Source organism: Leuciscus leuciscus, assembly GCF_965113295.1.
Source record: "Leuciscus leuciscus genome assembly, chromosome: 23".
Lineage (NCBI taxonomy): Eukaryota > Metazoa > Chordata > Actinopteri > Cypriniformes > Leuciscidae > Leuciscus > Leuciscus leuciscus.
The window spans coordinates 18,881,628-18,897,874 of record NC_138747.1 but is presented as its reverse complement, the minus strand read 5'-3'; the positions used below and the strand labels follow the sequence as shown (position 1 = coordinate 18,897,874).

General features: G+C 36.9%; 1 protein-coding gene across 1 annotated transcript; it reads right to left on the bottom strand.

The window, feature by feature from the left end:
- Positions 1–855: 855 nt before the first annotated feature.
- Positions 856–3,192, bottom strand: LOC309487734 (uncharacterized protein). Its single transcript, XM_082155529.1, has 2 exons — positions 2,940–3,192; positions 856–2,046 (listed from the first exon to the last, which is right to left on the bottom strand). Exons 1-2 carry the CDS (start codon positions 3,115–3,117, stop codon positions 1,364–1,366), a joined length of 861 nt encoding a protein of 286 aa, XP_082011655.1. The 5' UTR covers positions 3,118–3,192; the 3' UTR covers positions 856–1,363.
- Between the last annotated feature and the right edge of the window lie 13,055 nt (positions 3,193–16,247).

Sequence of the window (16,247 nt, the reverse complement as noted above, 5' to 3'; positions counted from 1 at the left end):
TGCAATACTAAAGATTCTCTCAACAGGTGCAGAGTGAAGTTGTAAGGGACTTCTGAAACTTAAAAAGTCCAGTGTTGCCCATCAAATTGTGCTTTCAAACAAATGTCCACCTCAAATTGTTTAGCAACCATTTTAAATACTTGGTTAAAGTAAAGCATTCTGGGAAATGGAGTCATGTTCCATCATGTTCCACAAAATTACAATTACAATAAATCAAACTTAATTATTTGTTCTGTGACTAGAGCTTTTAACATTCATTGCTGGGGGGAAACATATCCTTTTAATGTAATCTGTACAAGTAGTTCAAACTAATATAATTTATAATGCAATCATATCTGTAAAGCTTCATTGTTAAACACCTCACTTAAAATATGAATTTCTTTGAATTTTTATTGAATTGCAATTCTAGATCCTGTTTTTGACATCAATTAAAATTCAAGAATTGAATTGGAATTAAGGAGTCACTCTCAATTCAATTCTGAATTGTGCACAAGCCTGACTGGTGTGTATATGTACTGGTGTGAAATCTTAGCTAAATTACCAGAATGCAAACTTTAAATCTGCAGTATTGCAGTAAAGTAGATAGTATATTTTTACATTTCGGTTGAATTATATGCTGAACTGTTTTCAAACAAGAGGACAGTTGCAGTACCCGTTAAAATTTTGCATGCTCAAAGTCTAGTCTTACCGCAACATTATTAAGACCATCATTATTTAGACCAAGATTATTACGTTTTTCCAAGTGTGTTGTGTTCCCAGAATTGTTGGGAAAATGGTTTACACGAAATGTAGTGCTGAATAATTAGCACATCTAAACCACTTTGATGGTGTAAAAACTAGTGAATTAGTCAAAACTGTAGAAGAAAAGTCTCTGCACATCATAATGCAGAGTAACATTTTTATTTGACAAGCTTGCTTTACAAATATCAATCTCAGTCTTCATCAGAGCATCACAGGAATGCCATTTGCCAATCACAAAAAATGCAAAACTATTATACACATAATTACTGTGAAATAACAAGAATATTTACAAAATGTACATTTTCCACTGTCTAATATTGATGAAATAAGTAACCCACTACATTCGGCAAGGTGTCTCAAACTACAGCATTGACGTCTGCTTACAAATCAGGTGAAATGCAGTCAATTTCTCCACTAAGAAAAAATTGTGATTAAGCTAACATAAAAAAATAAGTAAATCTGACACATGTTGTGTTCTAAATGTGACTCAAACTCACAGCACAGGATGGAGTTTGTGTGAAATGGCATTTACTGCGAGTTGCTGCAATGACAGTTTTACGATTTTACGATTAAAAAAAAAGCAATATAGCGTTTTTTTTTTACGCTAATTAAGGCCTTCATTTTACATTAAGGAATTAAAGGCTCCGTGGACATGTATCCAACGTCGAAGAATTCTTGATACCGTTGACTGATGAATCCTGAAGAGCTGACCTAAGAATTCCTCAGACAGTTTGAGGTGCAGCTTCATCAGAGTAAGAAGAAGTTCCTGAGTAGGCTTGAGCGACTGTTTTGCACTAATAGGAACAACTGATGACACAGAACTGAACAATAGCATGAAAGTCTGTAAATTGGGTAGTCCTGTGAAAATTTTCATTTTGCTGTCATCAAAATGTGACGGATCAAGAGAATGAAGTTTTAAGTCACTTTCTAATCCGTAAACTTTTTCTCTCAGTAATTGGCATTCAGTGTTTAAAGATTTGATCTGTTCATGTAAAGAGGAGATGTCCCTGTGCGTTTCATCCGTCTGGACCTCAATGCCTTGGACTTCAACCGTTTGGACCTCAGTGTCTTGGATTTCAACCGTCTGTAGCTCTTTCTTTAAAGCAGAACTTTGATGCAGGTTCATAAGAGCTGTTGCAGCTAGCTCTTTACTTGTGTTGGCACTGACAAATCTTTTCACAGAAACTTCTCGAAATCGTTGATATCTTTCCAGGTTGTTGACAGCCCGAATTCGATCAGCGGTGGGTGTGAAACTGAATAAACTTGGCACATAGTCAGGGTGTAGAGGATCATCACTCTTTTTTCCTGAAAGAAACAAAAAATGCTTTACTAGTAACAACATTTGGACTAAATTTCTCGCTAGGTGACCAAATAATCTCTATTGTTAGCCACTGGCTAATAAATGGTTAGATTTTATTCGCCACACTGTAAAAAAAAAATGCTGCCTTAGATTTAAGTACAATCAACTTGCATGTTTAAGTTGAAATGACAAACATCCAAGTTGATTGTACTTAAAAATTTAAGGCAGCATTGTCTTTTTTTTTTTTACAGTGTGGCGAATAAAATCTAACCATTTATTGAAAATTATATAATCAACAAGTTATGACATGTTTTTGCATTGCTTAACGGATTTCGATGAGCCAAAGCAATGCAAAAACATGTAATAAATTATTGACAAATTTATAACAAACATTTAATAGTGAAATTACAGCAGGGTTACTTATTTCAATTGACCAACACAATTGAATTTGAATTTGCTCATTTCATAAAATTAAAAAAAGAATTTAAAGGAAAACAAAATTAACAGTTGCTTCTCTTATAAAGCAACATTTACTTCGTCGTAATTTCAAAATAAAGCTCACTACAAAATTAATATTTAATAGTAAACACGTTGATGATTATTGGAGAGAATGTCAGTTCATAAAGAGAAAAACCAAAACAGTTCTGACACCAGCAAACATTGACTTCAAATGAACAAACTGACATCAATGGGTTTGAATAGGTGTTAAAGATAAAGGCCGATCTATATATTCGGACTAGGGTGAAGTAAGCCAGCAGGCTAAATTAAAATATCAGGGAGGTGTAGTTAAATGTTGAATCTCATGGGGGACTTAAACAGAATATTTTACGCCCAAGGGGTTCGGCTGACAAAACCCGTCGGGAACTCCTGGGAGGTGTGATCCCAAAATTCACCATACCTGACACAAAATGGCAACTGCAAATCCACGTTTCGCTGCCTGGATTCCAGTTGTTTCTGCAAAGTGCAGCGATCCATTTGGTTCTCTTTTCTTTTGCTTTCGGCAGCCTGTAAAAAGATAGATTCGATTTCTTGTTGAATCTGTTTTTACAGTCAATCGCAGAACAGCTCTTTCCCATTTCAGTGGGGTTTTTTTCTGCTTTCAAGCTGAACACAGCACTGCCACTCAGTGTCAGTGGGTTAAGCAACCACCACAGTGACTTCCGCCTATGACGTCAAGTGCAGCATCGGGTACGGTGGCCGAGAGAACTCAAAGCACTGCAGAAAACGCATGCATATAGAGAGGACACCAGCAAATAGGGCTGTCTACACCGTTTTCAACTAAAAGCGGAAGACTTTTTGTGCGTTTTGGCCGTTCATTTACACGACAACAGCGTTTTGGTGGTCTGAAAACGCAAACTTCAAAAGTGCAAGTTTTTGAAAACGACACCCGTATCATCTCTGTGTAAAGTACAAAATCGAATCTGTGAAAACGGTGACGTCACATGTGGAGGGGGAGGGGGTCATTAACATTAGGCTTGTTTGAGATGAGCAAAATCTGCGCAGAACCGATCACCGGTGATCAGCGCGACTGCGCGAGCTGCATGCCGGTTAGAAATGTGTCCGAGTGAGGTCCGCCTTGCTCGATGTCATGCTGACGTAGCCTATGTCAAAAATCTCTCGCGAGCGCAAGGCGCACGTGTCGGATTCTGCAGTCGAGCGCAGTTGCTCTCCACCGACTGCGCTGATCAAAAGCACGATGGGAAACGACTTGCTGACGACACAGCTTAATGCTCATTGGTTTAAACAACTGTGATGTATTGTTCTCTTTTAAAATGTTTGATTTTAAAACTCTAATATCAGGTTTTATGTGTATATGTTATGTGTGAATATTCCCAAACTATCTGAAGTAAAAAATAAAAATAAAATAAAAACACATATGTCTGTATTAAAGTAAAAAAAAAAGATAAACATGTATTTGGAATGGAATTAAATAGCAAGTACTTTGGGTGTCTTGTTCATTTTATTTATTTTCATATAAAAGCAACATAACTTGAATTACATCCAGTTTATTAGCAACAATGTGCACGAGCGTGAATCCCGTGATATTCATCTTTGATCTCGCAATGGTCAGATCCACTACGAGAAGAGAGATCTGTCCGGCTTGCCTGCGCTTTTTTCACTCCTCCCCTCACTGCAGCCGCCTACTCTCGCATACATTTCAGGCGAGAGGCTTGTTTGAGATGCGCCTTGCCTCGCCTGAAATGCAGGCCCGGCTCCACGGGGGGGCCAGGGTGGGCCTGGCCCACCCAATCAGAAGCTTGGCCCACCTTGGCCCCACACCACATAACAGCCAATCACAAAATTGTTCAATCTTCAATATTCAAGCGCTGCTCTCACGCCACACATTATGCAGTGAAACATACATCGCGGAGCAGAGAGGACACTGACAACGCGCTGACAGACAGGACAGGCCAGGTTACTTTTAATATGAAACAAAGTCTCAACTTTCAAATTTGGTCATTTTTTAACGCAATTTAAAAAATAAATACCGTTTTGTGGCTCTTTAATGTGTCTGACAGATCGTTGTAGAGTCTCAGTTAAAACTGCTGGTTAACCGATCATCACTTCCTTCTAGTTAATTTATAGCATCAAATAAACATAAATGAACACCAGAAGGAATGTTGTTTTAACCGTGGAAAGACGTCAGTACACAACGCGTTATTCAAGTTCAAATCCTCCATCGTTAATCTACTAACTCTCCTGACTGCTTTGTCGGACGCAGATGGCGGATTATGATTGGTCAGATCGCCTATCAATCAAACTCCCTGCAAAGTTTGAATCTTCATGATGACTTGTAATCAAGAGTTACCACACTCTGTAGCCTAATAAAACACAACATGCACAGATTTATTGTGGTAAAAAAAAGAAAAAAAAAAGATTCTAAATATACATAAGAATGTAAAAATAAAAATGTAAAACATAACAATGGCCAAAAAGATTAATAATAAATAATTCTTAAGAAAAACTGGATTTCAGATAAAATGAACATTTTTAGTTTGTAACAGTTTTCTAAAATGAGCAAAAAGCTGATGTTGTAAATGGTATAGTGATGTAAATAGTTATTTTAAAAGACCTGTCCCTTTTTATCAAATCTAAAGTTACTTAATTGATACAGGATCTGTTAAGGGGTAAATAATAATAATAATAATATTACAAATGCAAAAAGAGAGAATGTAAAAATAAACCTGTTAAACATTTTTATCTCTATATAGAGTTACTAAATAGTTGCAAAATATATTTAAAAAAAAAAAAAAAAAAAACACCCGGCCCACCTGGAACATCACTTGGCCCACCTTTCATCTCATATCTGGAGCCGGGCCTGCTGAAATGTAGTCGAGAGTAGGCGGCTGCAGTGAGAGGAGGCGTGAAAAAAGCGCAGGCAAGCCGGACAGTTCTCTCTTCTCGTAGTGGATCTGACACCTGTGAGATCAAAGGCGGATATCGCGGGATTCATTCACCGGATACACGCTCGTGCACAGTGTTGCTAATAAACTGGATGGAATTTAAGTTCTGTTGCTTTTATATGAAAATAAATATAATGAACAAGACACCCAAAGTAGGCAACTTATTTAATTACATTCCACATACATGTTTATCAGTCTTTTTTCTTTAATACAGACATGTTTTTTTCTTTTCTTTTTTTAATAAAAATTACATTGCATATAACCCAAAGAGATCGCACTGAGATAGTTTGGGAATATTACCACATAATGTATAGGCCTACACATAAAACATGATATCAGAGTTTTAAAATCAAACATTTTAAAAGAGAACAATACATCACAGTTGTTTAAACCAATGAGCATTAAGCTGTGTCGTCAGCAAGTCGTTTCCCATCGTGCTTTTGATCAGCGCAGTCGGTGGAGAGCAACTGCGCTCGACTGCAGAATCCGACACGTGCGCCTTGCGCTCGCGAGAGATTTTTGACATACGTCAGCATGACATCAGTGCCAGGCGGACCGCACTCGGACACATTTCTAACCGGCATGCATCTCGCGCTGATCACCGGTGATCGGTTCTGCGCAGATTTTGCTCATCTCAAACAAGCCTGAGGCAAGGCGCATCTCAAACAAGCCTATAGGCTATAGGATATCGCGGGATTCACGCTCGTGCGTTGCTAATAAACTGGATGTAATTCAAGTTATGTTGCTTTTATATGAAAATAAATAAAATGAACAAGACACCCAAAGTACTTGTTATTTAATTCCATTCCAAATACATGTTTATCAATAATTTTTTTCTTTAATACAGACATAGGCTATGTGTTTTTATTTATTTTCTTTTTTTATAAAAATTAAATTGCATAACCCAAAGAGATCGCACTGTCAGATAGTTTGGGAATATTCACACATAGGCCTAACATATACACATAAAACCTGATATTAGAGTTTTAAAATCAAACATTTTAAAAGAGAACAATACATCACAGTTGTTTAAACCAATGAGCATTAAGCTGTGTCGTCAGCAAGTCGTTTCCCATCGTGCTTTTGATCAGTGCAGTCGGTGGAGAGCAACTGCGCTCGACTGCAGAATCCGACACGTGCGCCTTGCGCTCGCGAGAGATTTTTGACATACGTCAGCATGACATCAGAGCCAGGCGGTCCGCACTCGGACACATTTCTAACCGGCATGCATCTCGCGCTGATCACCGGTGATCGGTTCTGCGCAGATTTTGCTCATCTCAAACAAGCCTTATGACTGCACTGTAGTGAAACAATGCGTAGGCTATGTGCGCAGGCGCGTAGTCTTTCTTTACTTTCTTTACTCTTTCTTTACCAACCAGACTTGTCTGGCATTAGAGCTTAGATTCTCTACGGGTCGGGCCGATATTTCCCGCCACTATCCTCTGGCCGGGCCGGACCGGGCCCTTGATCAAGCATTTGTGTTACAAAATGCAACACGTCGTGTGTCATGCGCAGCGTCTCCTCCACTCGCAGGCATCACACCATCATTTATTTACAAAATAAATAATTTTAAAGCATATTTTCTCGGGGATAATATGCTTTAAAATTATTTATTTTGTTTAAAAAATATTCTATAGCCTATTCTAAAACCTTGTTGAATTATATTAGAGTAGTAGGCCTCCTAGGCCATCCAAAGTTCATTCTTGTTCATTTTCTGTGTTCATCATTGTTATAATTTTTTAAATTAGGTTTCTTCATTCGGATCCATTTGCGATCCATTCCATTCTGAATAAACAAACAAGGCTGTTTACATGCTCCGTCCTTGTTGCATTATTCATTAAGATAATAATTAATAAATGCAAGCACAATTATCCGTGAACTTGATAAATGTTGCAGATATGTTTTAATATGCACAAACAAATGCCTTTCAGCTTATGTGTGCAAAATTCAGAATTAAATGAATGTGCAGCCATTTGTACAAATAGAGAGTCTGTAGGCCTACTTTACGTGTTGTAGCAATTAAATAAGCGCATTTAGTTTCATATTTGTTCAAATTTAATGTTATTTTTTCCCACCTATTTTGATTATGAAAAAGTGAACAGCATGCATGAGTAAGATAGGATGCGCAATATATCGGGAGACATAGGCACATTCATATAATCCTACAGTTCAAACTACAATCCGGCCTCTAGCTCATAATGCCAGAGGAGAACTGGCCCCCGACTGAGCCTGGGTTCTCCCAAGGTTTTTTTTCTCCATTAGGTCACCTGATGGAGTTTTAGGACACCATTAGGTCACTTGATGGAGTTTTTCGGTTCCTTGCCACTGTTGCCTTTGGCTTGCTCAGTTGGGGATATTTTGGGGATATTTAATTTAATTTGATCAATCAATAAATTCCTCTTGAAACAAATTTTGTTGTATTATTTTAATTTAATACTGTGAAGCTGCTTTGATACAATCTGTATTGTGAAAAGCGCTATACAAATAAACTTGACTTGACTTGACTTGACATAGAGTGGGTCAGACATGATTTTGACCACTTCATTAAGTTTTGTTTTGCCTTTCTTTAAAGTGAATTTCGTTTTGTATAGGCTAATTGTATCTTAATTTTGAAAAAAATTTCATCAACCATTTGCCTGGATTTTATAAATAAGAAGCAAATACAGCAGACAATATAATCATGACATGGAGGCGTCGGCACGCCGCTGTCACTTGCATTGCTCGTGAACTGGAGCGCATCTCATCATAAATTAACCGAAACTCAGTGTATGCCTCACAGACATGAGAAATAAATCTAAAGAAAGCTTGAAATGTCTTTAAACGAAACAATTCAAAACGAAAAGAAATATGATACTCTCTGATTATGTAATCCATGATGTGCATTTCTCTCTAAAGGCACGTTCATGGCGATCGTCATTTTTGCAGCCAACACTGACAGAAAACACTAGTTTATTAATAAAAATCAATTCACTCGTCACCGGATTTACAAATGCACATCTTGCTTGTTGCACGCACACATATTATGTCGAAATAACGAGATATTATGTCGAAATAACATTATTAATACTAATACATAAGAATATTTGTTTGAATGCTGAATGTTGTGCTTGTTCAATTTAATAAAATTAATACTTTAATTGTGACAATTAAAATAATTGAATATTAAATATTAAGCGGCCAATTTTAGTAATAGTATTTATATAGGCTATAATATATCTAGCACCCCCTCAGCACCTGTGTTAAAAAATTCTCTAGCGCCGCCTGGTTATAACGGCCCACCCCACGTATTAAAAAATGGTCGGGTTTATATCGGGCTCGGGCTCATAATTACAGTTAATGTGACAACGAGCACGGGCTCGGGTAGTTGTTTTTGACAGATCTGTGAGAACGGGGATAACGTTGTCATCTGTAGGCTACAAAGAAAAAACCTTTCTGTTTTCAGCACATAGGCCTAGTTGTCGTGTAAACGTACTCTCAGAAAACATCTTCATCAGTTTGACAACACGTTGTGCTGCAAATACTCACAATGCATCTGATGTTTTAAAAAAAATCACCTTTCACCTTTCAAAAAAATTGACATCGAAATTACATTTGTGATACAGTATTAAAAAATATAATGCATTGGTGTAAATTTATCTAACAGGTAGCGAGACAGAACAATAGAGTAGGCCTACTACTTTATTATAATAATAAAGACTGGACGGGGTAACTTATGGCTGATCAACAAGGGCTTTATTTTGTGTTCAGCTGTTGTTGCTGCTGAATATTAGATTCCCACAAAATAAACTGTGCACTCAAAAGTTAGAGTCTCACTGTATCACTCAGGCTGCACTGCAGTGTCTATTCACAGGCGCGATCCCACTACTGATCGGCACGGGGACTTTGACCTGCTCCGTCTCCGACCTGGGCCGGTTCACCCCTCCTTAGACGACCTGGTGGTCCCGGGCTCCCCCAGGAGCACCATATCGATACCGAACTTAGTGCGGACGCCCGATCGACATAGTCCACTGCAGCCCAGAACCCCTGAGCTCAAGCGATCCTCCAGCCTCAGCCTCCCAGTATCTTGGATTACAGGCGCGCGCCACTGCACCCGGCGAGAGCTGTGAGAATCAGCGCTGATACTGAATCTAGTGGCTCACAGTGACATCTAGTGCATGAAAACAGATGATTAGGTTACAATAAGGCAGGGTGAATTAAAGCTTTTTATAATCTCTTTGGTAGCATTTATTTATTTTTTTTTATATATATTTTTTTCATAATTATTTGTTTTCAAATTCATGCTTCAAGTTGATTCAGCACAACACAAAAACACACAATAGCTGTTTTACCACATTTAAGTTTTCCATAACTTTCATCAAGAGTGCTTTTATTATGCAATTTTATTATGGCTTTTAAGGCTATTAAGGCTTTTATTATGCAATTAATATGAGAATATTTATTCATAATGGCCTGTATGAAAGCAGACTGTTAGACTATGTAAGCAGGGTGAACTGAAGCTTTTTTTATCTCTTTTGTAGCTTTTTTTTGGGGGGGGGGGGGGGGGGGGGGGGTTGAGATAAGTGTCTTCAAAATTGCTTAAAAAAAAACTGATGCCTCATGTTGTTTTAGCACAATACACAAAATCACACAGTAACCGTTTAACCACATAGCCAAATTTTTCAAGACATAACTTTCATCTAGCCTTTGCATAAGATTATTTGTTAATCTGTTCTAATTCATTTTAATATATTTGATTTTTTTTTTTATCAAACTGATTTATAGTTTAATAAATGAATAATTTGCTAGGCTATAGGAAATGTATAGATTTTCAGAGTTTGTTTTTCGATTGATAAATATATGTATTATTATAGGCTAAATGCAAATTATTGACATCTAATTAATCTTGAAAGCCTATTGTTGAATTGTTGTAATTACATTTATTTGACACTGGGTATAACAGTGCACATAAAAGACTGAGTCTCACTGTATCGCTCAGGCTGCACTGCAGTGTCTATTCACCGGCGCGATCCCACTACTGATCGGCACGGGGACTTTGACCTGCTCCGTCTCCGACCTGGGCCGGTTCATCCCTCCTTAGACGACCTGGTGGTTCCGGGCTCCCCCAGGAGCACCATATCGATACCGAACTTAGTGCGGACACCCGATCGACATAGTCCACTACAGCCCAGAACCCCTGAGCTCAAGTGATCCTCCAGCCTCAGCCTCCCAGTATCTTGGATTACAGGCGCGCGCCACTGCACCCGGCGAGAGCTGCGAGAATCAGCGCTGATACTGAATCTAGTGGCTCACAGCGACATCTAGTGTATGAAAACACAATACTAGAGAACGATTAGGCAGGGTGAAGGCATTTTAGTATGTCTTTGCTAGCTTTATTGCTAAAGGTAAGCGGTCTTTTTTTTTTTTTTTTTTTACATTTGCTTGCCTAGCATTTTTATCTCAGCTAATATTAATAGCCTACATATTTTAGTTTTTACATGTTTCTTTTTAAAAAAAAATTTAATTTTTTTTATGAACACAACATGTTCCCATACCATTTACCTGTTAGAACGGTTCATGGCTTGTAATGCTTTAACAAAGACTTTTGTGAATTTTGTGGTATGGTTAAGATCAGTGTGGCACAAGTTTGTGTTTACAATTTAGGACTGAATTCACTCCTTGGCTACTCAGAAAATATAGAACACTCAGATATGTTACCCAAATGCTCAGAATTATGCAGAGCACACATCCAACAACCAATCAGAAACAAGACTTACAGTAAGTGAAAGTGTGTCCTGGATTAAATTATCCAGTGTTGTGGACATCACATCTGACAGGGAACTTGACCTTCTGAACTCAAGTTAGTCTTGGCATCCTTATTGGCTGAAGATCTTGTGAGTTTAGAAACAATAAACTTCAGACAGTTTTGATTATGGGTTCCCTAGTTGAAATAAACTCACTATACTAAGACATCATGAACTTAAAGGAATAGTTTCATTTTCAAAAAATACAAATTCTGTCATCATTACACCCTCAAGTTGTTTCAAACCTGCATGCATTTCTTTCTTCTGCTGAACACAAAGGAAGGTATTTTGAAGAATATGGGTAACCAAGCGGTTGATAGACCCCACTGAAGAATGAAAAAGAAAATACTATATGGAAGTCAGTTGGTCCAATTTGTCTGTTTTAATTGCCTGTTTGATACACCTTGTTTGTGTCATGTTTTATGCATAAGTTTGATTATCACCCAAATTAAAAGTTAATCATATACACCAAAGTTAGCAATTATACCTTAATGACTGCCCTGTAGCACTCACACCCATCATCATGACGTGCTTTTAGAGCTTGTCATGACCAACATCATTGCCACTATCCCCACACTGGACCCCTTACAGTTTAGATTCAACACTGCAGATGCCATATCACATGAATGTCATCTTCAGCCTGTTCACTCTGGACAATAAAGACACTTACATGATCAGAATGCTCTTCATTGACTTTCATCACAATAGTAAACTCACCAGGTAACTCTCCATACTTGGACATAGAATTCACATAAAAAATGGATATTCTGTGAATACATTTTGAAATAGTGCCTTGTCACTTTTGTTGTATATGAAAGATTTTGTGCATTCGCATAATAGGCCTCCTTTTGTGTTCAGCAGAGGAAAGAAAGTACTACGTCTTTCAAACAACATAGTTGAGTACAGTATAACACAATTTTAATTTGGGAGTAGCCTAACTATTCATTTAACACCACACTTTGTAAAATGATTTTGACTTCCCACCTAACATATCGCAGACAGTTCAGAATCTACGATCTACTATTCCCTCTAACATCTGGCTCAGGAGCATGACCACAACAAACAACTAGAGCACTAAAAGCACACTGACTGATCACAGTCTCACAGTTCCAATTTCTCAGTACTGAGCAAAATAAATAAATCAGGGCTGGGAATCGATACAAATTTTTTTTAACTAATTAATTGCACAATTTGCTGTAATTAATTGCAATTAATTGCATTTCCCCCAAGCTTGTAATCATCAATATTTAAACTTAGAATAATTAAATGAAACAACACAGGGGAAAAAAGGAACAGAAAATAGCCCTATATTAAAATTATATTATTAAACATCAATATATCAATGTATTATTCTTTTTCAATAATCAATCAATCAACATAATCAATTTAACAGATTTGTAAATTTTTTTTTTTTACTTATTATCCAAATAAAATAGTCCTACAAAGCTATTATTACCAGAGCATGTGATCAGAGCAGGTCATTTTACCATTGTTGCCCAGCATGACTATCAGCTCAGCAAACAGAAGTCTACAGAGAAATTTCAGTATTTCACGTTATTTGAGCGGACTTTGCTTATCCAGTAGCCTACGTGATCGGTACATGATTGGAGCGTTTGGGCCGTTAACGACAGAGCAGAACATTGAGCAGAGAGCGCAGCGCGCCGACACACACACACGGAACGGAGAGTGCGGCGGCCGGGCGGCGCACACACGGAGTGGAAAAGACCCGCTCATGAAAGCTGCGCGAGAATGAAACCTGATCGCCGAACACGGAGGGGCAGGAGTCGCAGGACGGCATATTTTCGGGCTTTTCAATAGCAGCCGCCACAGGAAATCATTCAAACGAGGCAAAAAAGAAAAAAAACGCGTTACGCGTTTTAAACATCTCAAATTAATCGCAAAGATTAACGCGTTAATTCCCCCAGCCCTAAAATAAATAAAATAAAAATAGTCTATTTAATTAGCCTATTATTTTATTTTAAATAGTCTTCAATAAAGAATTAGCGTGCCGGATATGAATAATTGACTGAAGAGTTTTGAATTATTGTCTGAAGAGTTTTGAATTATTAGAAAGAGTGTGCATTATTTTGTCAATTATTTTCACACACCTCGAAACATTGTTCAGATGATGTAATTCAAGAGGTTTGTCAAGGTTTTGTCATTAAAACGCTCTTGTGTGTAGGACTAATTTCTAATCACAAGCCCTCGTTGCTAATTTCAAAACGTCATTTTAGAGCAGTTATTAAAGAGAGAGCGAGAGAGAGAGAGAGAGAGAGAGAGAGAGATTGTTTAATTGTTGTGAAAACAATATTATTTTTATTCTTTCTTTATTAATTTAATTCATTCGTTTTAATTAATTCGTTCATTTTTTATTTTCTATTATTGACAGTAGGCTAGCCTAATAAATGAAACACCAAACCCTTTTAACAACAAGTGGGCCTATCAATAGGCTATTTATTTTGTTATAGGCCTATTATCTGCAATAATAACGAAAACCCGTGCAGCAGGACTATCAATTTATATTCTGTTTACTTTTCTATTGATTATAGATAGGACTATATACTTTATTCAAATTAAACTGCACGTTTCCATTGATTGTGAAGATGGACATCGAAAATGGCAGATAGCGCGTGCGGCCTACATGTTTTTTCTTGTTATGAATTGTTTGTATCCTATTTTCCGTTACAGTTAACTACGCTAAATTATATTCAAATATAATGCGGTCAAGACCTGCCTTGAAATACTTGTAAAATTAATAATAATTGCACAACTTAAGTCCGTCAACCAATCAGATTCAAGCATTCAACCCCGTAGTAAAAATAATTATAAGGAATAATAAATGTAGGTTATATAATAAATGTAACGATTTGGATAAAACAATGAATGAATTTTGATAGATTTAGTCATTGAATGCATTTAGTGTCAAGCATGAAAACTGTCTGAAGAGTTTTTAAGATGAAGAAGATGAGGATGAGGAGGGACTGAAGGCAGGATACAAACGTAAACGAGGTTTAAATATAAAGGCCGACAGTGTTCATGTAATCATAGCACTATACACACGAACAACAAATGACCAAGAGGGAATGTGAGGAACTAAAATACACATGGCAATGAACTAAATTATGAACAGCTGTGATGATTATGTCCATGGAAACAGATGAGTGGCGGGAAACAAAGACAAATAACACAAGTGTCCGATGAAAACCAAACTAAAAGTCTATGAAAACTAACCCAACTAACTTAAAGTGTAACACAAGAAATGTACCGTTTGGGGAGAATCAGATTTTTTAGAGCACATTTTGTTTCTTTGTCTGTAACACTGTCTGTTTTTTATGCTATGTCTCAAACGTTTATATTTTCACATTTATCTGATTTTATAGTTTAGAAATATACAATGTATCACTAAACTGTGTTAATATCAAGTACAGACAATATTCTGACTGTATTTTCAACCAACTCACTATCAGGGTGTGTTAAAGCATCAATCAAATTTTGCTAATCTTTGATTTTAATCTGTAGACTATAACCAGCACCCAATAGATTAAATTAAAGACACTTCCTTAATCTAGACCTAAGGTAACAACCTACTGAGTGATCAATTATATTGTTCAAAACTATTATTAAAGTACACTCATAGCTTAATTCAAAACCAGACATGGGCGAGACTATAATTTTCTCTAATGTCACTTATGGAACCTGGCCATTTACATAGCCGAATAACAGCAGGTGCTTGACTAGGCAAGTCAGACATTTTAAAAGTTCACGTATAGTAAGTGTTATCAACTCAATCAAATAGCAGAGAGCATAAGGTGGAGTGAAACCATATGACTTCACACTCAGTCAGCATATATGATTCAGATAGGTCTGTGATGATGAAGGGCATGGTCCCATGTTTTATTCACATGTATAACTTTAAAGTGATTACTACTAGGGCAGAGTTCCACTTATTTGCTTAGCCTTACCAGCCACACTTGAGAGCACATCAAAGAAAGCTTTAGTTTTGGACTTTTCCCATGATACACCCACACCATTCCATAAATATGAAAATACTGTATTATTTTTTGATAATGAATATTTACTATTGCAATGGCTTACAGAATGGATAAAATGCAACATGGATGGTTAGCAATAACAAAACCTACAGAATGCTGCATGGTGAACTGAAGTTGTGTTCACAGTTGTATTTGCTGTGAAATATGTGCATTTGACAATTTCTTCCAAGAATCCAAGAATGTAGTTGAAATTTCAATCTCATGACATTTCATAACTATTTTACGTTTTGGCAAATTTGTGGTCAAACCTCAAATCTCATTTGTCTCCCATCTCATGTGTAAGTTTTGTACAATTTGCTTATGCCTACGACTCATTGATACAAATTCATATGAAATTTCCACCTCATACACTGTAAAAAATTATTGTTGGTTTAACTTTAACAAAATAAAGTTGCTTTACAATTTTAAGTTAATATTTGAGTTAATACAATAAAGGAGATTGGTTTGATCAACAGAAACTCAAAATAGTATGTTATCTGAACCACATAAATGATCTAAGTTACAATTACAATGCGTTTTTCTCTGAAAGATGTTTTAATCTCTTTTATATCACACTGCAAAGAAACCAATTTTGGTCACATGCCCAGAGTCACTGTTGTTACATAAAACTCATGAACAGACCAACAAATTTACTAAGTGACAGTGAAAAGCAGATCTTTTAACATTTCCATTCTAACTTTGACAGCAGTAGCCCTATAGTTTTAGCGGGACAAACCATTTGCTTATAGTATAAAGCAAACTGTGAGAAAAAGACAGGTGTGGAAGAATTTCATAGATCAAGATTTATGTCACAAATTCACCATACTTGCACAATTTTAAATTGCATGACCTCTTTTTTCAGCTCTTAACTGACAAAGGGCGTTAAACTGGCACAAACCACTTTCACACACACCCTGCCTCCTTCTCCCATCAACAAAGTGCAGGACCCGCCCTGGGTTTCCATCTCTATAAGAGGTCAGAGCCAGGCTCA

Bases quoted from the DNA above. Each gene is read 5' to 3' on its own strand.
- LOC309487734 (XM_082155529.1), bottom strand. From the start codon at position 3,117: ATGGGAAAGAGCTGTTCTGCGATTGACTGTAAAAACAGATTCAACAAG. The intron at 2,047-2,939 runs GTATGGTGAATT...TGTTTCTTTCAG, and splicing joins CAGTTGCCATTTTGTGTCAG to GAAAAAAGAGTGATGATCCT.